The sequence below is a fragment of the Trichechus manatus genome, unplaced genomic scaffold (assembly GCF_000243295.1).
Source record: "Trichechus manatus latirostris isolate Lorelei unplaced genomic scaffold, TriManLat1.0 scaffold00083, whole genome shotgun sequence".
NCBI lineage: Eukaryota > Metazoa > Chordata > Mammalia > Sirenia > Trichechidae > Trichechus > Trichechus manatus.
The window spans coordinates 7,549,450-7,574,964 of record NW_004444019.1 but is presented as its reverse complement, the minus strand read 5'-3'; the positions used below and the strand labels follow the sequence as shown (position 1 = coordinate 7,574,964).

The 25,515-nt window shown below is 36.3% G+C and overlaps 1 protein-coding gene across 2 annotated transcripts in view; it reads right to left on the bottom strand.

Annotated features, from left to right (window-relative positions):
- Positions 1 to 25,515, bottom strand: part of ADGRB3 (adhesion G protein-coupled receptor B3) — a 795,950-nt gene that overhangs the window by 149,621 nt on the left and 620,814 nt on the right. For both annotated transcript variants that reach the window (XM_004381354.1, XM_004381355.1), the window contains 2 exons: positions 3,901 to 4,027; positions 2,182 to 2,285 (listed from right to left, as the gene is read on the bottom strand). In XM_004381354.1, coding sequence (XP_004381411.1) covers positions 2,182 to 2,285; positions 3,901 to 4,027 — 231 coding nt within the window. The remainder of the gene's footprint in view (positions 1 to 2,181; positions 2,286 to 3,900; positions 4,028 to 25,515) is intronic.

Sequence of the window (25,515 nt, the reverse complement as noted above, 5' to 3'; positions counted from 1 at the left end):
ATTGTAGATGGAGAGACCATAACTTTGTGTATTGTTTCTGACAAACTAAATGGAACACTAGCCAATTTCAAAAGAGCATATTATACATAAAATACTTCTGATACTTGTGCATTTTATAAATCATTAAAAAAATAAAAAGTTTCCACTTTGTAGTTAGAAGAAAAGGGTGATAGTGTCCTAACATGCTTATTACCATACAATAATGTTACAAGATAAATTTGGTGTTTATAAAATGCACTAAATTATTCATGCTACAAGATTGACTTAACAATTCATGAGTCCTGACACTTATATCAAACTATGAATATTACTTCTTCTCTTTTACTAGACACACACTTTTGAGCAATGTGAAAAGTAGACAATGGGTCTATGACTGCTAACTTTAAGGAACTCAGATTTGTGTTGCTTCTTGATACTTTCCTCTGTACTTCACAATTTCATGTCAAGGGTTATTGGTAATTCCTGGAAAACTATTGTAGTAGGTGATTTTCCTGAGTAAAAGAAACTTTTACTATGGACTAATTAATCCTGTATTTCTTTGATAAATTTTACCCATCACTTATACTGGTAGTGTTAGTTGTATGATTAGCCATATGTATACAAGAGTAAGAAGAAGGTGGAATTAATGGTGCTGAAACCCTAAGTGCTAAGAAATGGAGTGTAGCTCTAAATACTTCAATGAGTATAAATTATGATGCTGTTGTGATTACTTAATATCCTGCCCCCTAGACACTGCCTTATTTTTCAGAAAGTGCAGTTCAGGCAATTGAGAGAGAAAAAGTTTTCTTCCCAGCCTTTGCCCATCTTGCTCTTACATTACCAGGACAATGCTTATTTGACTGTGCCCTGAACCTATGACTCTATTGCCATGCCATGCCTAGATTAATGAAGCATTGCTTTCTTTTTCTAGGATAGGTCATATTTCATCAGATTATCTCAATCTGTCAGTGTTTCACTACTAGGTAACTCCTTCACAAGAAAGGAGAACCTCTATTATATACCTGTACCAATGGGCCAAGAAGGTATACATATTTTGCTTTGGTGTGAAGCATGAAAATTATTAATATCTTTGACAGTTTAAATATCCTTTGACAATTAATTTTTATCCTCAAAAGAATAAAATATGTAATGGAAAAATAATGATTTAGAAAAAAAGATGTTAAGTCGAATGGTCTTTCCTTCTTAAATTATAATTAATTTAAACTGATTTGTTTTTTAATCTTAATTTTTCACTTACCAGGACTGGCAGATCTCTGAGGCAGAAACCACATTTACTTTTGCAATTTTAATGTTGCAAACATTCAGCAAATGATAGATAATTGTCTATCTCCAAACACAGTAACTGCATTTTAAAACACATTTTTAATAATCAAATGGATATAAAAATGTTTAACATCTAAAATTTTAAAAATCCATTAGGAAGTTTGGTCATATGGTTATGTACTGGTTGTCATTATATGAGTAGATAGAATAAACCTCACAAGCATAGTTCTTATTAACAGAATACACCAAAGCTTAGAAAATAGTAATTTTCGTATAATATCAAACAGATACAATTTCAAATATTGTAATACAACAATTTTCAACCTTTTTCCTTGTTTATGTATTTTTTCTGACGTCCTTTAACCAATTTCTCAAAATCTGATTTATTGGAGTCACTCAACCAAGAGGCCTTTTCTAGAGCAGTGGTATTATATTGGTGCTTTAATCTCACAGAAGGTTTCACTCATTGCCTAAGACATATTGAAAGCATGTGTTCAAAACTTAAGAATCTGGAGACTATATTTCTGTAACAGATAAAATAATTTGACTACATATGCCAAGTAAACTCTCAGGCTCACTAGCAATTGGGTTAAATGGAATCCACACATAGACCTGAAATAGGGTATAAGAGTACCATGCTTGGGAGTAAGCAACTTGTTGAAAGTTAGCATCATTTGAGAAGAAAAGTGTGTGTGTGTGTGTGTTTTGTTTATTTTCTCACCACAGGCAAATATAGACAGAAAAATTTAGATAAATACAGCTCATTTATTATAGCTCAATCACAACAATTATAACTGTTGTAAAAATACACATTTCAGTAAATTAAGAAGACAGGAGACATATAATGGTTATCACATTCCCTGATTTAACTCTGAACAACAGAGCATTCTATTTCAAGTGTATCAACTAATTACTTACCTCCATAATGCTGCATAGACAACTGCTAGGGTGATCAAGGCCAAGCAAGAAAGGCCACTGCCTACTATTAGGGTGACTGAAGGTGTACCAGAGGATTCCATGATCTGTACATCGAACGAAAAAGAAAAAAGAAAGAAGAAATTTTTTTTAATATATTAAAATGATAACTTAAACTCAGCAAAACTAACTTATCACTCAAAAATCATCAATACAGTTGTAGTTACCAGATAATTACCCATGGAACCACTCTGTTCCTATATTCTCAACCACTAAAATGACTAATTCTAGCTCTCCCCTCTCTCCCACTGTGAACTAATACAGGCCTTAGAGTTGTAAATGCTTGATTATGGTATATTATCTACTTACTGTTTTCTAAAATAAAGAACAGAAACTATACTTGGTCAGTGGTCACATGTTAAATTGTTCTCTAGCTGAAATTTGAAGCAGCATTCATTTTTTTATTCACTTAACTACAGTTCAGTCATTTCATGATATGTTTTCTGATAAAATTTATCTCAATCCTCCCATTTACAGATCATCATGTTACCAAATCTGGTACATGAATAGTGTAAAATTTTCAAACTTTTTGACTTTTGACAACTTTGTTCTAAGTAGAGTATTCTCTCATTTAATTTCACTTGTTTGGCCTCTGTGGATATAGAAGAACAACAGATTTCAAATGCAAGACCTTAGAATATATTTCATGATTTTTCCATAAACAAACTAGGTAGAAATAATTTTTAGAATACCAGTATCAGTCCCCAAATACATGACCTTGAAAATTAAGCCTTGTATCTGTTAAAAAACATAAAAAGATTATAAGCATTCACTGATCTGAGAGGTTTCTTTCCTTAGATACTAACATGCCATTGACTAATGAAATATTTTTCATGTTTTTAAATTTGGAAGTTTGAAGAAATACATTCTAAGATCAAGTGTGTTCCAAAATCTTAGATATGCACATAGAATTATACTAGGTTATTTTTTATCATCAGAATAAGTGAAAAGAGTGATGCATATTTATGACAGATTTAGGCAGAAAGTCACATTTATATGAATAATTATTTTTCAGTATTTCAGTTTTTGAAATAATTTCTCAAAATACATTTGATAAGTGTCTTATTTTTCTTTTAGACAGTTCTATATAGCATTTTCTTCCTAAAACTATTTTTACAAGCCTACCCACTTTGAAAGAATGATTTTACAGTTTCTGACAGACCATACTTTCATGAAAACTTCATTTGATTTAAAAAAAAAACCATATAGATATATCCAAGGACACCCCCAGAAAACCTGTACTGAAAATATCCAATGCAGATATCCAATATGTTTGGCTATAGTGTCTGGGGTCTTCATTCTACTGCCAAAGGTATTTTCACAAATTTCCCAGAACAGCTTTCCAGTTTTAAAATAAAGGTTAAATTGGCAATTATTTTTATCTGAAAGTTTGTAGCATATTAGTAATGTGATTGGAGTATAATCTCAAAAGTATACCGTAGAAATTTCAAGTTAGAAGACATAAAATTGAGTAGAATTTAGTTATATCACACCAACTAGAATTCATTTCACCAAGCTTCTGTAGCTAAGGAGGAGACGAACCCAATTTTGCCACCCTGCAACATTTTCCATTTTCCCATTTAAAATGCAGTTCCCTGGAGAAACACTCGCCACAATGTCCCTGCCTTTGCATTAAACCCGTGTTTTCCCTTTGTTACTTACTATTTCTCTAGGTTGCTGAGCCAAAATGGCGAAGGTAGAGAGACGATCACATAAGCATTTCGTATGGGATGCATCGGTAAGCACAGTTTTACATCCCTGGGTGGACCACGTTCCCAAAGACTCGTTCCTGCAAAGGGGGGGAGATCGGGATAAATACGCCTGACAGCCAAATCCGTAAAGAAGAAAATGCAGTTTATTTGAGAGAATCGTCTACTGTAATTCCCGTACAGGAAAAAAAATCAACTTGTTGTTGAACAGGACGTAATTTAGATGCATTTCCAGTAATGCAAAGCGAGTGGGAAAAAGCAAGCAGGCGGAGGTGCGGCGTGCAGAGAGCTGTCCAGCGCCGGTTGTGCTGAAACCGGGACTACCTCTGTCCAGCCCTCTGCGAGACGCGGCAGCGGCGGCGGCGGCGGCGGCAGCACGAGCAGCCGCCAGAGCGTTGGCAGCCACTTCCTATGCTCATCGGATCGTTTCAAACACTCAGGGTGTAAAGAAGCTTTCCATATTTTCATACGAGCTATGACTCCCGTCCCGTATTTTGGACCGTGAATGCTGGCTTTTAAAATGCGGATTTCTCTGAAAAGCCTGCCTGAAAGGTTACATTGCTTGGGCTGGGTGATAGGATCTTCTTCGCTTCTGGTTAGCGATGTTTCCTCCCTTTAGAATTAACTGCTGTGAAATTTTCACCCTGGAAACGGGAAGCAGCAGCAGAGGCATCAGCTGGTTCTGACTCTCATTGCCTTTGCCTGGTATCCAGGGGAGGAGTGGGTTTCAGATGCAAGCTTCCCACTCCATACTTCACTCAGCCCAACTCGCCTCTGAAGCCCTTGACATTTCTTCCCCTCACCCCTCTCTTTGCCCCGGGGCAGAAAGAAGCTAATGCCAAGTCGTTAGAACATTTGGAGGGACAACCCCACCCCAAAGTCCAGTAGGTGGAGGGAAAAGAGGCCCCTGGTTAAATTTTCTACTTGGTTTAGGCATTCAAAATGCTAAAGCATATGGTTTATTTCCCACCCCAGAAGAACAATAAAAATGGTATCAACCTACGTTTTCTTGGCAGGGGGGAAGGTGTGGGAGAACCCTTCCACCCCCAGCTGAGCTACTCTACAGGAAAAGGAAGAAAACGAAAGAAAAAAAAAAAGCTATACTGTTCAACCAATCAACTTAATTATCATTACACGTGTTATAAACTGAATGCACCAATTGTCACCAGCCCTCTCTCAGGCACAGAAACTCTCCAGCTAGCAAATCGGCGTGCATATGTGTGTTTAAATTTCAAATCAAGTTACTATCCATGTTAAAAATGACTCCAAAACTTGAAGAAGAGAAAAACACATGGTTAGATGTTAATTTTGATATGGTACTTTTGATTTCACCTCCTCCATCTTGGAGTGCCTAAAGCTATTGGGTTAAATATGCAGGCAGTCTGTTTCTGAGAGATTTCAATGAGGGAGCTTCTCTGTGACAGCTGGACTTCCAAGTTGAGCTCAGCATATAATTTACACTACCCTTTGTGGTTTCTAGAAGCAATATATTTTTAATATTCATGATTCAATATCTTTAATATTTATGACTCAATATATTTTTAATTATAACTTATTCTAAGAAGCAATACAATGTATTTGGGGAGAGCTACATAAAAATTACACTCAAGTTCATCTAAATACTTCTTAAATATTAGTCATTTCAAAACTTGATAGCTCTTTCTTTCCCATACTGTCATGCAGCCATGCCAAGTTTTCCAAAAAACTAAATGAGTTACACCTTCAACTACAATACTGATAAATTCTAAATCTACCTATCCATAGTAGCACATCAATTGATTTCATTAGTTGTCTATCTCTTATCTCCTTATGACAAACAGTTAAGGCCAAATGAAAAACATTTATCTCGGCTGATTAAAGTTTAAAAAAGAAAGATGCATTTAAGAGATTCCGACATGTTTTAAAACATAACATCTGCAGTATTCGTCCTGATGGCAGCTTTACTTTAATGCAGTATTTGTGCTTTCAAGATGGAGTCCAGTACTTAACTTTTAACATTCTGTAGCTATTACCAACAAACCAACTGAATGGCTTAACAAGAAAAAAATAAAATTTAAGACCTCATATGAAACAAAGTTGTATACTTATATCCATGTAATAAGAGTTTATTTAATAAAGACAATGTTAGCATCACTAAACTGTGACTAAGTGTCGCTAAAAAGTCTATGTTCAATACAATAATGTTGCTAGACTTTGAAGATCATGTAAATTTGATATGACATCCTTAGAAAAAGTAGGTCAATTTACCTTACTTTGTACAGTGCTTGCATTGCTGACTTTGTCCAGCCCTGGGCAAAACTGTGACGTAAGTGACACTGTTCTTTAACTCCACCCTTTGGTTCATCTTTTAGCCTTGCACTCCCCAGAAACAAGAAATGCCTCTCATCTTTTCAGTGAGTCCCTTTTCATGTGTATCTTCTTAAGGACACGTTACCTCTGTCCTTCCCTTTTTTTGGAACTGTTATCCCCACACTGATTTTATCTGATCAAGTTAATGTATAATATTATATGAGTAATTGAGTATGGCTTGATGTGCTTTTCCCAGTTTAACAGAAGATACTTAACACAAAAGAATGAGTCTGATAGGAGAACAGCCTGAGAGACTGTAGCATGTGTGTAGGAGAGAAGATTCTGTGGGGTAGCTGGGAGGCAGCACCAACTACTGCATTTAGCCATTCCCAAGAGTGGAGCAATAAGAAATGTAATGCCATTCTGATTCTGAATTTTCTATTGTTCCATGAAGCCTCTTGATATTTTCAAATCATATACAACTCTTACAAATTAGTTTTTTTTAACCACAAGCATACATATCACTACTATTACAACCTCTATATTATGTATTGCCTTTATTTCCAAACTTTTCATAGCTTATTCCTACTGCACAAAATTCTTTGAAAGCATGGCACATGTGTCTGATTGATTTCAGGGAGATCTTGGAAAGCAAACTGATATGTGGTAGAGCTAATATGAAGCAAAACAGCTTCCCAGTCTGCACAGAACAAGGTTTTTAAATGTGGACTCTTCCAGCAGTCACATTACTCTTACAATGTCATAATTTTGCATGCTATAATAAATGGTATACCTGTGAATTATACTTAGTAAGTCTAAGTTGTCACCAATAGGACAAGCAAATACAGTGAAATATGTATGAATAATACAGATATTATAAGAATAACAGACTGACAATGTCAGAAGCAAACACAGGATGATGGTACAGGCATATACATTATACTGGAAGTCACATATTTCTTTTTCATAGAGTCTTTTCTGGGCATTAAGTCATATTTTAAATACTTTTCAAAAATAACTAGGCCTGTAGAAATTCCATACAACCAGCACATTCTTTGTTGGCTACACCTACATGCACCCATGTTAGCTGTTAGCTGTCATCTGTACTTCTCCCTGTCTCTATTATTAGGCAAGCTAAAAGAAGGAAAGAGTCTGCCTGTCCCAAGTATTCAAAAGTATATACCTCCAAACACAGAATTCTGTAAAATGTAAGACACAAAATCTATTAATTCCCAGATTAATATTTATCTGAGGCCTTTCCCCAATTTCTTAGGAAGTTACAAGTTTCTTTCTGGATCTGAGTATATGGTTCAGTTCTGGGCTTCGTGTTTGCTTTAAATAATAGAGCATGTAACTATATTCTCTAGCATTTAAAATTACAGGGAATGTTATCTGCTCGTTTCAATGAAAAATGGTTTAGTAAAAAGCTGACAGCAAAAAGTTATAGTGATGCATTTCAAAACTGTTTAAAAAAATACTTTCATCTTTGAAATGTCAACACACACACAGATATCTCACTTGAATCAGTTTTTTAAAAAAACTGTCTATCCTGCTTCATAATAACTCAGTGTGAAGATTATTTATTATGAATTAGTTATACATTTTAGAAAGTTTATTAATTTTTAGGAAATTAATGATCCATTTATTCAAAATCAAAGTAGGTATAACAACAATTTTTAAAGCACTGTCCACACAATTTTTGAGCACACTGCCCTCACACTGTATGTGTACTGAAAGAGAGTACTTGTTTCTCAATCATAACCATAGTTTATGTTTAAGAATTAAGTGACAGTGTGTTATTTTTCATTTATATGTCACACCTAAATGAATGGCATATATTTGGCTGTTGGTGTAAATTATTCTCATAATCCAGAAATTTTAGAGTACAGATGAGAAAATGTTCCCAGTTTTGAGTAGAAACAGTCTTTGGGGGTAATTTCTAGTTTTCAGGAGCATTGCAAATACTGAGAACATTGTTATTTCTAGCAACTGTTACTATGTCAAAACACAGTGAATCATAAAATTAGAGTTTTGCTAAAAGTAACCTTAGTGATCAGCTAGCCCACTGGTTTTCAACCTTTGCTGTACATTACAATACCTGGAGAGCTTTAAAAATTAAACCTTGGGGTAGAGCCTGGGCATTATTACTTTTTAAAATGCTCCCCGGATGACGCTAGTGTGCAGTCAGTGTTAAGAACCATGGATCTATCCCAACCCACTTTGTTTTATACATGAGGAAAGTGACGTGCAGTGAATTTAGGAAACTTATTGTAAGCCACAGAGTTAGAAGCAAAGCTTAGAGAATGCAGCTCTTCTCATTTCTAGAGTAGGGATTTTTTTTTATGTTAAATTTTAACTGTAATCTATTTTAAAATGTAATGTACATGTCCTATGAAGTTATAAGAAGATCTCAGTGTTGTGCCTGTTTACCCTCACATACATTGTGGCACCAGTGTCATAGTTTTAATAAAGTGTAAGTCACTAATGGATAAAATAAGTCAATAAGATAGGCTGCCATACTCTATTTGTGATTTACATTCTGTTTTTTTTTTTTTTTTTTTTTTTTGGTTTAGTAATATAACATATTAACACAGTAAAGAAAAACATTTATTTTTAATCAATTTTTCATGGTGTAAAACATCTCCCATCTCTTTGGTGAGGTCACTCACTATTTGAGATAATATAAACCTTTAAATTTTAAATTCTAGAAACATGATAATGGGTAAAAATTATAAGTTCTGCTTTCCTTCTTAAAAATGATATCCTTTGTATTTTGATTCAGTGGAAATCATGGTTCAAAGTTATTTTTATATTAATCCTCATAATGTCTATATAATTATATATTAATATAGATATCTTACTATAAAAAGAGTAACACTGACACAAAGCACATGTAATTCATTCATTGGTATAAGATTTAAAAGAGTGTACTTTCCCACTACCGGGAGAACATTTATTATCCACTATGCTACTGGGCCTGGATTTAAGAGTGGCCCCTCTATATCAAACACTAGATTTCCAATTTGCTATCTATATATTAACTAGTTCCAGAAACACTCTACACTTAGAACTTATCCAAATTCCTCTGTGCCTATTAAGGCCTCCTCCTACACTATAATGTTAGTTAATAAATTCACCTACTTTTCCTCATTTATAAAATTAACACTCTCCATGCCACACTAGAATATCAGTACTTTTGAGGAGAATTGCGTCTTGTTTGACTTTGAATCACTGATATGCTGTTTTACACGTTGTTGTTGTTAGGTGCTGTTGAGTCGATTTCAAGTCATAGCAACCCCACATACAACAGAACCAAATGCTGCCTGGTCCTATACCATCCTCACAATCATTGTTATGCTTGGGCCCATTGTTGCAGCCACTGTGTCAATCCATCTCATTGCAAGTCTTCCTCTTTTTCACTGACCCTCTACTTTGCCAAGCATGATGTCCCTCTTCAGGGACTGATCCCTCCTGAAAACATGTCCAAGGTATGTGAGATAAAGTCTCACCATCCTTAGGAGCATTCTGGCTGTACTTCTTTCAAGACAGATTTGTTCATTCTTCTGGCAGTCATGGTATATTCAATATTCTTTGCCAACACCATAATTCAAAGGCATCAAATCTTCTCTTAGGTCTTCCGTATTCATTGTCCAGCTTTCACATGCATATGAGGTGATTGAAAACACCATGGCTTGGGTCAGGCACACCTTAGTCTTTAAAGTGACATCTTTGCTTTTTAACACTTTAAAGAGGTCTTTGCAGCAGATTTGCCCAATGCAATGTGTTTGATTTCTTGACTGTTGCATCCATGGTCGTTGATTGTGGATCTAAGTAAAATGAAATCCTTGACAACTTCAAACTTGTCTCTGTTTATCATGATGTTGCTAATTGGTCCAGTTGTGAAGAGTTTTTTACACATAGTAGGCACTTAATGATAAATGTCTATTTACTTAAACAATTATTTACATTTTAAAGGATGACTTTTAATACTGAGTTTGATCAGATTTTCTTAGCCCTAACTCATCTGCTGTTCTTCAGCATATAGTAGAGATGTAATCTGAAGAATGTCAATGAATCTTAACAGGCTTATCTACTTATTTTTTATCTTCAATCATCATTTGGTGGTGAACTCTGAAAGAATCAGTATCCTATGGTGATCATGTTCAATCTAGCAACCAGGCCTAAGTCTTCGCTAGCCAGTCAATAAGTATTTAGTGATTGCTTATCAAATGCCAGGTGAGGTAGAATACACCACAACATCATAATTTCTTTCTTAGAGAAGCTGATAATTGGCTTAGGAAGAACAAACAACACACAATCCAAGAATATTTTTTCTGCCTTATTAGTTCTACAGATCATGCTAGAAAATGCTGTAGGTTCTGCCCTTTTATTCCAGACCATCATCATCTCTTGTCAGGAGTATGACAATAGTCTCCTCAGTGAGCTCATTGTTTCCAATCTTGCCATGCACTTTAACTCCAATATCAACACAGCAGCCAGAGAGCCCCTTTTGGCATATATGTCAGATCATGCAACTCTGTTCATAACTCTCTACAATGGCCCTTCCAATCTCATTCAGAGTAAAAGGCATAGCCCATACAATGGCCAAAAGGTCTTACATTATCTGGTCCTTCACTGTCTCTCTCATTTCATCCCCTACCATACTTGGCTTTGCCCATTCACTTTCAGCTATACCAACTTTCTCATTGTCCCACCTTGGAATTTTGTGCAGCTTATCTCCTCAGCCTGGAATGAACTCCCACCAGATATCCATATTGCATTTTCCCTTACATTTTATAGGTCTCTGCTCACAGGCCATATTGTCAAAGATGTCACTGAATTTCCAATATAAGATAGTAACTCTCTATCTGCAGTAGGATAAAAATGGTCACAAATTCTACATAACTCTTCTCATCAAGAGGCGGAGTTTATTTAGCCCTCTTTTAAATTTGGGTCAGACTTGTGACTTGATTTGATCAGAAGAATGCAGTGGAAGTGACACTGTGTGACTTCCAAGCCTAGACTTCGAGAAGTCTTGCAGCTGCTACTCTTATTACCCTGGAGTAAGGGTATCATCTGAGGTAGTCCATACCAGCCTCACTGAGGATCAGAGACCACTACCAACCATCAGACATGTATATGAGTGAGGACATGCTAGACTACCAAGCCTCGGCTGAACTGCAGGTGACTGCAACCTCATGAATGACCCTAGATGAGACCAACAGAAGAATCAACCAGCAAAGCCCACTCAAATAGCTGACCCACAGAATTCTGAACAAGTAAAACTGTTACTTTAAGTCACTACCATTTGAGATGCTTTGTTGTATAATAATTGATACACTCTGTGCACTTCTCACATGCTCTTTGCCCTTATCCTGATCCGTAATTGCCCAAAGCACTTACCACATCTGATATATACATATATATATAGATACATATATTTTTTTCAATTTGTTTGTTGCCTGTCTTTCATCACTAGAATGTAAGTTTCATGAGAACAGGGATATTGTTATGTTTATTTTGGTGTTCCCAGATCCTATAACAGTGCTTGGCACATAGTAAGCGCTCAATAAAAAATTGTTGAATGAATACCTGGTATAAAATCTGACCTGATATAGTTGGTCTTTCCTGAATCATTCACTAATTCATTTATTCAGCAAACATTTATTCAGCATCAGATAGAGGCAGACACTGGGCTGGGTTATTTTGTGGACATACTACATTTCCACTTTGTCTTTTGGAGCTTCAGAGCTTCAACAAAAATTATTTTGCAGGTGTACTGTCACTGTCTCTTTGTCATAAAATACACATTTTAAACCAAGAATCTGTCACTCTATGGTCATTGTACATCATTTACAAGAATGGGATCACAAGTTTTATCGCCAGCAACTATTTTTGTTGTTGCTTTTTAAAATTAGAAATAGTGAGAGCAGAAAAGAGTACGTGAAGGAATAATATTAAGGAAGCAAATCTGCCATCACGTTATAAATATGTAAAAGTATCATCACTATGATTTATTTAATAAGTAAAGGTTAAAATATGCTTGCTTCCATCATTAATTAGTCAATAGGAAAATAATAGTAATGACACTAATGAAAATAACAACAAAAATTTATTGGGTATCTATGCAATGTTAGGTGCTATGGTAGATACTTTAAATAATTTTTTTAAAAGCTCTTATACTAAATTTCAAGGTGGACATTAATGTTGTCATTTTCCCAGATAGACAACTGAATCAAATGGAGTTCCTGCCTCTATCTTGGATCATGAGGACCCTAGAGAAGAAAGACCCTGGAGTTAAAAGTTGTGTAGGTATCTCAATCTATGTAATTGCCATACAAGCCATGAACTGCCTACCTTTGACTCTATTATTTTATGTTTAAAAGAAATAAATGAATGCAAGAGATTATGATTTTCCCAAGGCTGTCCAGATGGTAAAAGCCTGAGTCAGGAATCGAGCCTAAATCTGTATGACTCCAAAGCAGATTCCTCTTCCTCTGTTCCTTACTAAGGGGTAGACACAGTGAAAAAGCAGAGCCAAAGTTAGGAACATGCAGGGAGAGCACTCAGAAAGGTGCTAGAACATTGGGAATTAAAATCTCACAGAAAATAAGCAGCGAGAACTTCATGCAAATGTGTTTAAGGCCTAATAAAGTCAAAAGGTCAAATGCTTAAGAGAATAAAGGTTTGTAGCTTGATAACGGTCCTTGGGTTGGCATACACGAGGCCATTAAACCCCTTGGAGAGAACAATTTTAGTAGAGATGTCAGATGGAAATTAGTTTGCTGGAAGTTAAAAAGGGAATCTAGTGATATCAAATAATGTAACAACAAAAGGAAAAAGTTTGCAAAAGTGTCAGATAGTGCAGATAAATTTTCTTCAAGTGTGTTTTCACTTGGAGGTAGTAATCAATCCCCTAACACCTTTCAATGCAGATCTAAAATATGGCACAAGGGAGAGGTTATGATAGGATGTAGTCATCATGAGACATAAATTCTACAATTTGATTCAAATTATGAGGGTCTTAATATTAGAAAGGAGAAAAAAAAATCTTCTACTGAAACTTCCAGGGGAAAAACATTATTCCTTTCAATAAGATGGAAGAAAATAAAGCTTCATTTGTATCATGTTAAGCCTTTTTTCCTCATGAGGTTTACAAAAATTCATACAGACCATCAAAAAAAGCAGAATCTGGTGTGGGCAGAGAAAAGAGACGGTTTTGAGGATATGGAAATAGAATTTTGAATACAACTGAAGAAGGCTGCTACTATGTACTTCAATTAACTGATGAATTATGGAAGGTATGTCTAATAAAATAGCAAAATAAATTTTAGTTCTGTATATAACTAGGTTAAGAAAGATTTCCAATGCCATTAGCGGGTATGCTTAGCGGAGAGTCAATTTTTTTTCTTTTTTTCAAAATGCATTAATATATATTTAAAACTGAGTGTTTGCTAATCAATCTCAACATCACAAACACATAATATTTGGATATTTTCTCTTTCAAGGAAAAAAATGTTTATCTGATCTAGGAACCAATTTATAGCCTGATATAATTCACAACAGCTGAGATGCATAACCCTGTAAAAGTTGGATCACTGAAACAGAATACAGCAAATTTAAACATATGCTACTTTCCACACTAGCTCAAATAATCTGGACACACAGCCAGTCCTGGGATATGATTAGGCCATTGGAAAATTCATAAAGCAATAATGTGAATCCAACTTGCTCATTTCCTGTTAATAGTGGCTTTTGCTTCATTCATATACCTTTTGTAGAGAACTAACCCCAAATGTGTAAAATGCACATAGAAAAAAGACTGGAAAGATATCTGGCAAGATAATTAACAGTACTTATATCACAGTACTGTAGCATAGGTATTTCTGTCTTGCTCCTTCATTTTCTTTTGTACCTTGTGATTATTTCCAACATGAATAAATTACCTCTATAACCAGGAAAACGATGTTCCGCTGCTATTCACGAGGTTTTCATTAGTCAATATTTTCAGAAGTAGACTGCCAGGTCCTTTTTCTTAGTCTGTCTTAGTCTGGAAGCTCCACTGAAACCTGTCCACCATGGGCGACCCTGCTGATATTTGAAATACTGGTGGCATAGCTTCCAGCATCACAGCAACACACAAACCACTACAGTATGATAAACTGACAGATGTATGAATTGCACCTCAACATAAAGAAAACAAAAATCCTCACAATTGGACCAATAAGCAACATCATGATAAATGGAGAAAATATTTAATTTGTCAAGAATTTCATTTTATTTGGATCCATAATCAACGCCCATGGAAGCAGCAGACAGGAAATCAGACAATGTATTGTGTTGGCCAAATCTGCTGAAAAGACCTCTTTAAAGTGATGAAAAGCAAGGATATCACTTTGAGGACTAAGGTGCACCTGACCCAAGCAATGGTATGTTCAATTGCCTCATATGCATACAAAAGTTGGATAATGAATAAGAAAGACCTAAGAAGAATTGACACCTTTGAATTGTGGTACTGGCGAAGAATACTGAATATACCATGGACTGCCAGAAGAATGAACAAATCTATTTTGGAAGAAGAACAGCCAGGATGCTTCTTAGAAGCAAGCATGGAGATATTTCATCTCACATACTTTGGACATGTTATCAGGAGGGACTAGTCCCTGGAGAAGGACATCATACAAAGAGTATGATACAGTGAAAAAGAGGAAGACCCTCAATGAGAGGGACTGACACAGTGGCTGCAACAATGGACTCAAACATAGGAAAGATTGTGAGGATAGTACAGGACCCGGCAGTGTTTTGTTCTGTTGTACATAGGGTCGCTGTGAGTGGGAACTGACTCAACAGTACCTAACAACAACAGCATAATTAGGGAAAATTTCTTTTGTAATTCAAAATGAAGATTATATGAAATACTATCAAACTAACATAGGATCCATATTTATGCCCATTCCAGAGAAAGGTGATCCACACGAATGTAGAAATTATCGAACAACATCATTAATATCATGTGTAAGTAAAATTTTGCTGCGGATCATTCAAAAGCGATTGCAGAATGCATCGATGGGGAACTGCCAGATACTCAAGTCGGATTCAGAAGAGGACATGGAATGAGGGATATCATTGCTGATGTCAGACGGATCCTGGCTGAAAGCAGAGAATACCAGAAAGATGTTTACCTGTGTTTTATAGACTATGCAAAGGCATTCAACTGTGTGGATCACAACAAATTATAGATAACAATGGGTAGAATGGGAATTCCAGAACACAATTGTGCTCATGAGGAGCCTGTACACGGATCAAGAGGCAGTCATTCGAACAAGGGAACACTGCATGGTTTAAAGTCAGGAAAGGTGTGCCATCAGGGTTGTATCCTTTCACCACACTTATTCAGTCTGTATGCTGAGCAAATAATCCAAGAAGTTGGACTATATGAAGAAGAATGGGACATTAGGATTGGAGGAAGACTCATTAACAACCTGTGTTATGCTGATGACACAACCTTGCTTGCTGAAAGCAAACAGGACTTCAAACACTTACTGATGAAGATCAAAGACTACAGCCTTCAGTATGGATTGTACCTCAATATAAAGAAAACAAAAATCCTCACAACTTGGACCAATAAGCAACATCATGATAAACAGAGAAAAGATTGAAGTTGTCAAGGATTTCATTTTACTTGGATCCACAACCAACACCCGTGGAAGCAGTAGTGAAGAAATCAAAAGATGCATTGCACTGGGCAAATCTGCTGCAAAAGACCTCTTTAAAGTGTTGAAAAGCAAAGATGTCACTTTAAGGACTAAGGTATGCCTGATTCAAGTCATGATTTTTTCAATTGCCTCATATGCACGTGAAAGCTGGAAAATGAACAAAGAAGACCGAAGAACTGAAGCTTCTGAATTGTGGTATTGGCAAAGAATACTGAATATACCATAGACTACCAAAGAAGGAACAAATCTGTCTTGGAAGAAGTACATCCAGAATGTTCCTTAGAAGCGAGGATGGTGAGACTTCATCTCACATACTTTGGACACGTTATTAGGAGGTATCAGTCTCTAGAGAAGGACATAGTGCTTGGTAAAGTAGGGGGTCAGCGAAAAAGAGGAAAACCCTCAAAAAGATGGACTGACACAGTGGCTGCAACAACGGGCTCAAGCATAACAACGATTGTGAGGATGGTGCAGGACCAGGCAGTGTTTCATTCTGTTGTACATGTGGTCACTATGCGTTGGAACCAACTTGATGGCATCTAACAACAACCCTAATAACGTAAGATTATCAGAAGGTTAATTCTTTTATAGTGTGTATTTGTAGGAAATGAACATATCTCAAGTACTTTTATAATTTGAACCAAAATTGTCCCCTTACCAGAAAACTGAAGGGATAGGTATAAGGAAAATATATATATGTTTTATAATGTATATGCGCTCTATACTGACTAAGAATATGAGAGTTCCATTTTCAAATGGATTCTCCAAATCTTTTACTCATGGTCATCAAAGGTTATTTTAAAGCACATGAATATTTTCTCTTAAACTACAGCAGCATTGTGGTGTATTGAATTGAATTAATGATGCTTATGTTCATAGATTGATGTTCATTTTTATTACTTTCCACTATTCACCAAGGAGGTATAATCTTATGTAATCTTTGGTAACTTTATATAAATAATTTATCCAGTTCTATGGTGATAAGGCAGACGTTGCAAACTGATATTTAACTGCTGACTTACAAGGATCATCTTCAAGATTTTACCATTATTTTGCAGAAGACCTAGCAAAAAGACAATTGATAAAAAGAGCATACAGTTATAGGCCTGCAAGTAACGGTCAAGTGTTTCTCCTGAAAATTTATACTACGTAGTTTGGGAAGAGACTGTGAAAGAGTTGTGGATTCTTTCGTACTTCCCCTCTAAGTCAAATCACTCTACTGCTAAATACCATCTACAAAAATGTTTCATAAAACATTTTAATTAGGCTGTAAAAGGTGTATCTATCATGCACTACAGTCTTCTATAGGCTAAAACACTGGGACAAAAATTCCAACAGCAAAATCACTGAGTAAGCATCTTAGGCAGCCATTTGTATTTAACATTTTTTTCCCATTCCATTTGAGATTATAATTAATGGCGAGGCTTGGCTATAAAGTGATCTAATCATGCTTTTGGCAGTGGGTCACAGGTTAGCTGTTTTCTAAGTTAATAATTTGAGTACATGCCTTCAATGTTACCCTAAACTGGGAGAATGGTTCTCAAGAATATATTTCACAGAGGCATTGACTAGGGTTTGAAGCTTAATTCACTCAAAATTCTAATGCAGTAGTTCTGGAAATCGGTCAAGAATATGTGATTTTGACACTAGACTTATTAGTTTCAATAAATACAAGTTTTAAATCTTGAGTTAATCGTGCTTCAAAAATTATGATTCATCATTATCTACATAGAAAATGCAAAAATGAAGGCTCATTGGGCATTTATATAATTTAAATGACTATTTGGATGAGAAGATATTCTTAGAATTTTGAAAAAGGGAGTCCTGAGTATTAGGGGAATGTTTCTGTCCTCACTTCCTCATGTCTTATGTGCAATTTGGGAACCTTGATATTACAAGAGAGGAAATGGAAATGATTGAAGTGGATGAACAAAGTATTACTACCTACAAATACATAGAAAGGAAATAAAGCGATCTCTTTATATGAAAAACTGGATTCAATTAAAATATAAACTAAGAACACAATCAATTTACCTTAAACCAAGTGGTTCATATTCTTATATTTACCCAACTAACACATTAATTTTGCACCGGCCCTAATATCACTCATTTGCAACTACTGAATTGCTTAAAAACTAATCAATATCCCAGCACTGCAGTGTTTAAAGTGAAAAAGTTCACTCAGTAAAACCCATGATGCAAACATTTTGTACCTACTTGATGACAGAAATAAGTAGATCCATCAAATCAAACATTATAATAATGGCGTCAGTAAATATTAGGAAATTTTCTTTCATTTTTTTTCTCATCTAATTGAAATTATACTTTGCATTTGCTTGTGACTAGTTTAAAAAGAGCTTGGCAACTCTCCTCCCTTTTATATCACCTGTAGAATCTATGGAAAACAATATTTTTGTTCTGCAGATATAGCTAAAAATAAAAAGTCACGGCTATGACAGTAGGAAACTTGGCTTTTGGTTTCAGCTGCATTTCTAGAGCTGCTGTTATCTGAGGGACACCATCAGCCTTACCTGGGACTCAATGTCTTCACCTATAAAATCAGATAGTAACATATTCTACCAAATTTACAGAAATATTGTGTTGGTAAAAATTAAGATAATGGATGTCCTCACCAATTATTTATTATGGGTCAAGCATAATTTACAGGAATGAAAATATCTTTTCTAAAAGTTAAAAATTCTATATAGATTCAATATGTTATTAAGATGATCTCAAGTACCATTTTATTGACAAGAAAATTATATCAGAAGGGTCAAGTGACATGAACAAGATTATCCATCAAAGGTTATCTCTTGTGTAGGAGCAACATAACATTTCCAGGTTTGAGAGGGGAATACCAGGATCCAGGTTTAGAAGACCCAAAGTTAAAGAAATAAAGTAAGTGATGTCCCTCATTGGTATGGATTGAACTGTGTTCCCAAAAAGATATGCTGAAGGCCTAACCCCTGCACCTGTGAATGTGCCCCAGTTTAGAAGTAGAGTCTTTGAAGATGTTATCAGTTAGGTTAATATGGGGTCATACTGAAGTAGGGTGGGTCCAATTCTATTTGACTGGTGCCCTTATAAAAGAGAAGATACACAGAGACACAGAGACAGAGGAAGCATGCCATGTTATGCTGCAGCTACAAGCCAAGGAATGTCTGGAGCTACCAAAAGCTAGGAGAGAGGCATGGAATAGTTTCTGTCTCAGAGCCATCAGAAAGAATCAACACTGCCAACACCCTTATCTCAGGCTCCCAGCCCCCAGAACTGTAAGACAATAACTCTCTGCTCTTACAAGCTACTCAGTTTGTAGTATTTTGTTACAGCATACCTAGGAAACTAATACAGCCATGAAGAAGAAAAGAAATGGTGTAAATTAACTTTAACCATTAAAAAAAATTTTTTTTTGTCACTATAAAGAAGTAGAAATGGAATCCCAGATTAGCAAATCCCTTTGGAATCACATAGCTGCAAACCAAATGCTGAGCCACATACTGGTTTTAATTCATTCATGGCCAGCAAAATACCAAGAGAAAAATTACATACTCCCGGGGGAAGAATCCATGTCTTATCGTGGCATAAAATGCAAAGGACGTAATCTTCCTATCTCCTGAACACTTCCATTACCAAGAAATTATCAGTGGAAATATTCCATTTGATAAATCCTGTTTTGGAAAATATGAGTATTTAAAATAAATGCCCTCAGAACTATGGTCAAGAAGAACAAAATATGAAATTCCAAAAAATGCATTGATTTCTATAAATCTTTGCCCAGGAGTCAGACTTGACTCAAAGAAACTGGCAACTGGTGGTAATAAGTTACCCATCCCTCATAAAACAATCATAACTAGGTAAGTAAGGGCAGAGTAGCTGCTACTGTTGACAAGGGTTCACAGAGGAAGCATTATTCTGAGGCTGCAGACCACCCCGTACCACCCAGTTTGTCAGCTAGCCATTTGCCAAGCTTTATATTTTGGCTACATGGCAACTTGACCAGAAAGCCGTAATGGAAAAGAAGCCCCTGCCTAATTCCTCAATGATAGTACATGCAGGAAAGATAATAGAGAGGCAGGAGTATCTTTAAATGAATCATGTAGCATGGCAGTTTATAAGTTCAATGCAAGTTGGTTTTACAACTCTGATATATAATTGGAAAAGGCAGTATTCTTCTACGAACTCATGGGTAGGTGAAATTAACACATTTTCAGTGCTAATGTAGACACCCTAAAATACTGACTTATATAATTTAGAGAATGTGAAATTTTGCCTTAACCTCATACATTTGTAAGTTTACATAAAATGTTTTAGTGCCTTTTGTGTGTGTGTGTGTGTGTGTGTGTGTGTGTGTGTGTGTGCGTGCTAGGCACAGTACTACACACTGGGATTTCAAAAATTAAAAGATAAACATAGTCTCTGCCCTCAAGTATCATGTGGAGACAAATACACAGCTTGCTCCACCCCTAATTAAAAAAAAAATCCAAAACCTATAACCTAACTTGGGTCCTGGCAATGCAAATTGTTAACTTGCTTGGCTACTAGTCTAAAGGTTTATGGTTTGAGTCCACCCAGAGGTGCCTCAGAAGAAAGGCCTGGAAGTGTACTTCTGAAAAATCAGCCACTGAAAACTCTACTCTGACATACATGAGTGCTGTGAGTCGGAATCAACTCTACCACTACTGGTGGTAATATAACCAGATTAGAAGTTATAGGGTTATGCCTTGCACTGTGGTGACAAATGCGAAGAAATGAATAAATACATCTCTCAAAAAAAACTTAGCATTTACAGAAATACACATCGCCACATATTTAAGTAAGTGTTCATCCTATCTTCTTAACATGCTGTTGCTCCTCTGGTACTATCGCTTCTTAATATGTTAATAAGGCAAGCGGTAAAAATTCATGGTTGAAGGACAGCACTGAACCCTCAATGGCATAATTAACATTTTAATAAGCAGTGAAGGCCTTTCGTGTTTTGGATCTCAACTGTGAGTGGATCTCAATCTGTTGAGCTCAGAGCATGAGATGTTTCTGTGTTGGTGAGATTTTTAAACAAAACTATATCACACTGGTCACTACTTCAGCTTGCTGCTGCTCTCCTTTATTAACAAAGTTCACTTTTATTCGAAGGCGCCATGCCAGTGTCCAACAACTAGTTTTCAGCTCTGGTTTCTTTTTCAGCAAGCACAAAAACTGTACTCATAACGCTCACAATCCAGGGGTGGATAACTTTGAGGAACTGACCAACTAATTGCAAGTTCCCCTCATTTGCAAGTTGCAGTGGGCTAACTGCTATTTGGGGACACAGTGACTAGCAGAGGAAGCATTGGGTAATGCTTATAATTTGATTATTTGCCAATCAAATTTTGCTTAAAACACCAAAAGAACTAAACTTCTTCACTGGAGACAAGTTTGAAGGTCATTAAACAGCCATTTGTTTTGAGGTTTCAGAAAGAAAAGTACCTTAAAAAATGTTCTCGTGGATGGAAAACCACTTTTATTCTCAGTAAAAATCTCTAGAAAACATTAAAACCAGTCTCCTTATTTTCATTACTGGGAAGAAAAAAAAAAAAAACTATCAGGAGAAAAATTCCTGTGGGAAAGTTTCAAGTATCTTAAAAATGAGGCTTACAATGGAAAAGCCTTCTCTATCATACTTAATATAGTATCACTAATATAAGATCCAGGTTTCTTCTTCTGTCTTTATATCTCATTTCTGAGTGCTGCAGACCCATTACTATAATGTACATTACACATATGGCACAATATATGCTATATTATTATTAGGTAGCGGCTGCAGAATCTCAGAGAATTTTGACATTTCTTGGTGACAAGACAACAGCTCAAGTTATTTCTAAAGAAGATGTGAGCATTAACAATCTGCATAGATATTGAAGTAGTTCAACCACTACTTTAAACTTTGCTTACTGATTCAATCATAAAACCAAGGACATCATGAGTTACATAATCCTTTAGCAAAGCTGCAAATTTCAGTGTGTTCATTGTGTCCCTCAGTTCTCCTGTTTTTCTCCTAACCATAGTCAAGGGTATTAAAAAAGCAAAACAAAACAAAAAAACCCAGTTAAAGAATAAAATATTTGCCATATTTAGTTTGTTGATTATATGAGGAACACTTACAGTATCTGTCACAGGTGTAAATTTCATCTGGACAAGGGGACTCCAAGTTCCCCATAGAAAATCAGACATTAACATGTTCCACTATATAAACAATTTATTTTTTGTAGCCAACTGTCTAAGATATATAGAAAGCTGCAGAAAGTCAGACATTTTCCTACTGAGGACACATTTGGGAAGAATGGTGTGAAGATTGTTTATTCCCAGAGTGGCACATAAAATTTTACTTTTCCAACTTTGAGATTTCAAAACAAAGAAACAAGTTATCTAAGTTCAAACGTCTGTCATTCAAGCCATTAAATGTATTTTCAATGTCCTAGAGTTTACCTGTAGCCAGTCCCACGTATGTCGTTGTTGTTAGGTGCCGTCGAGTCAGTTCCAACTCACAGCGACTCTAGGTACAACAGAATGAAACACTGCCCAGTCCTGTGCCATCCTCACAACATGCACTCAGGTTTTAAAAAAAAAAAAAAAAAAAAAAACCTCTGGAAGTATAATAACTATTCTGGAGCAGTAGTTTTGTATTACCAGCGTAGCTTCTATACCTTTAACATGTGAGAGAAATGCTGATGGAAATCTACGGCACCTTTAAGTGAGAGTGATGATATTCCATGAACTAAATGTAGGCTGTGGAAAATATTTAACAATTCTTAGATGTACAGAAAATCCATTGTGTGTGGCCTCACAAATTCTCATTGGCTCCAACTTTGTCCAGTAACCAGAACTTTCTTTGTCTTCCTGATATCTTCACCTAATTATGCTCTTTTTGCTACCAAGCTTGGAGAACAAAGCCTCCTATAAAAACATATAGATTTTCTATGGAAAGTCAAGGACAAAAGAGTAGGGAGAAGAGCTTGCTTTTCGAGTCCCCTATCTAAATTATAGTGACTCAGTATGATTTCTTTTAAGTCCTGAGTGTAGCGATTTTTACAGCAATTTATTTATTCATATCCTTGTGAATTAGGCTTTCTTTAATTCATATCTTACATGACAAGACAGAAAACATTATTGTTCAGTGTTACACAGCTATTCACCCTCTTCTCCTTCCTCTTCCCAGAGACTAAAGTGATCCTGTTTATATATCGACACAGGGACATAAACTGCAAAGGGCTTCGGTTAACATAGAATCTTCATATAAATGAGGGAATACAAGATGGAAAAATATTACTAATGGGTTTTATAATTAGGATCTCATTCAAAATATGAGTAGCTCCTTTTGATACCACAATCAGTGCTGACATTAATGGGTTCTACATATTCAGCTGCAAGTACTTATGGATCTCTTGCACAAAAGTTTTCATATTTAATATAACAATGACTTTTCATTTTGCAACGTAAGACTTGAAAGGTCTTGATCCTTTTTTTGGGTGAAGGGAAGTGTTTTGCATGTTCGCCCAAAGATATCAATCTGTAAAATTAAGTGCAAAAAAAGTACTCATGCAAAATCATCTCTTGGATACCAGATGGTCTTGCATCTCTATTTGAGAGTGTTCAACTCTGAGCTATACTCCCCATCACTTGTATCATACTCTTTTCGTTACTTAAAATAAATACCTGTCTAGCTCCTAAGCTGGGTGAGGTGGGGGAGGCTATAGCCAAATTATTCTTAATTCTGTCAGGTTCAAATCTTACTGTCAGATATATCTCAAGAAGGACTCAAGGACTTCGGCCTGACAAATGGACTGCATAGAGAAGCAAACTGGAGATTTTATCATCCCAGCAGAAAAAAGGAGAAAACATACTAATATCCAACCATCCATCTCCCACTGCACCTTTCAGTCAAATCAAAGGCCCTCCAGACAAGAGTTGGAGTGTGCTGCAGCCCATGGGGCACTCGGTGGCACTCTACATCTGTTCCCTTGCAGCAAGACCACCTTGAACAAACCGCTGCATTCCTGCTGTATCATGAAACCTTCCTTACAAGCCATGTTACTGAACTATAGATAATTTATGACCGCAACACCCAGGAATAAGGAACTGGAAAAGCAGATGCTCAAGGCCAGGTTTGTCAGTTTTATTTTGTTTGCTGCCTATCACTTCGTTAAAAAAAAAAAAAAAAATCCCCACACAAGTTTTAATTGCAATCATTGTGCAGATGTGTCTTAGAGGCTCCTGTAAAAAGTCTAGTCAGTATTTCAGACCTCCCCATTAGTACAAGAACTGATAAGCCCCCTCAGCTTCTTGGTGACTGCTGGCAGGACTCTGGCCAGCATCCAGAGGGCTTGTATGTTCTAAGATGACCACACTGTCATGGCTCCAGGGTGAGGCATCTGCACCACCCACTAAAGACTCAAAGAAGATGAAGATCCCATCTTCTCACAGCCATTCAGTTAGACTGGATTCCAAATGGCTGAAAGAAGGCAGTGATTTGTATACCTCTATTGGAGTCCTGGTGGCGCAGTGGTTAAGAGCTTGGCTGCTAACCAAAAGGTAAGCAGTTTGAATCCCCCAGCCACTCCTTGGAAACCCTATGGGGCAATTCTACTCTGTCTTATAGGGTTGCTATAGCAATGGGTTTGGTTTTCATTTTTTTATTGTTCCAGGAGGAGCCCTGGCAGTATAATAGTTAAAGCACTTGGCTGGGCTGCTAACTGAAAGGTCGAAGGTTTGAACTCACCAGCCGCTCAGCGTGAGAAAGATGTGGCAAAATCTGCTTCCATAAAGATTAAACCAAAAACCAAACCCATTACTGTCATTGGATTCCAACTCATCGTGACCCTATAGGAGAGAGTAGAACTGTCCCATAGGGTTTCCAAGGAGTGACTGGTAGATTCGAACTGCCAATCTTTTGGTTAGCAGGCAAGTTCTTAATCGCTAAGCCACCAGGGCTCCTCTGATTTAGGAAATAATATTGGAGTTACTATTCCCTCTCTTTGAGTATAGAGAATGTGACCCAGCTGGAGCTGGGCTCACAAGGGCTCACAAGGACACATCAACTGAGCCCTGAGCTATAAAGACAATAGCTAAGATAATCTTGGAAAATATCTTTTAGGGAAACTTTCACGTAAAGCCAATCAAACAGAACACAAAAGACTTTCTACTCTTATCTTCTTCTGTTAGCATTTAGTGAATAGAAATTTGTTGGATCAGTGAAGACCCTCCTGACTGTCTTTACTGAAACCTTTACCAATCATTGTTAAGACAATTCAACATGTAGGAACACAGTTTCTAGCCAATCTGAAAAGGCTAAGCTTTCGATGGTTTTGCCCATTTGTAATGTTAATATATAATGATGATTCTGTAATGGTCTTTGGACTCCGGCAGACATGGCTGTGGTGGCAGGCTTGTCCGTTTTCCCATTCTCGCCTGTTGTGTAATATTCTTTGGACTCTGGCAGACATGGCTCTAGCAGCACGGTTGTCCATTTCCCACTTTTGCCTTTTTGAATATATGCCAAATAAAACTTTCTTTTTGCTTTACTAAACTTT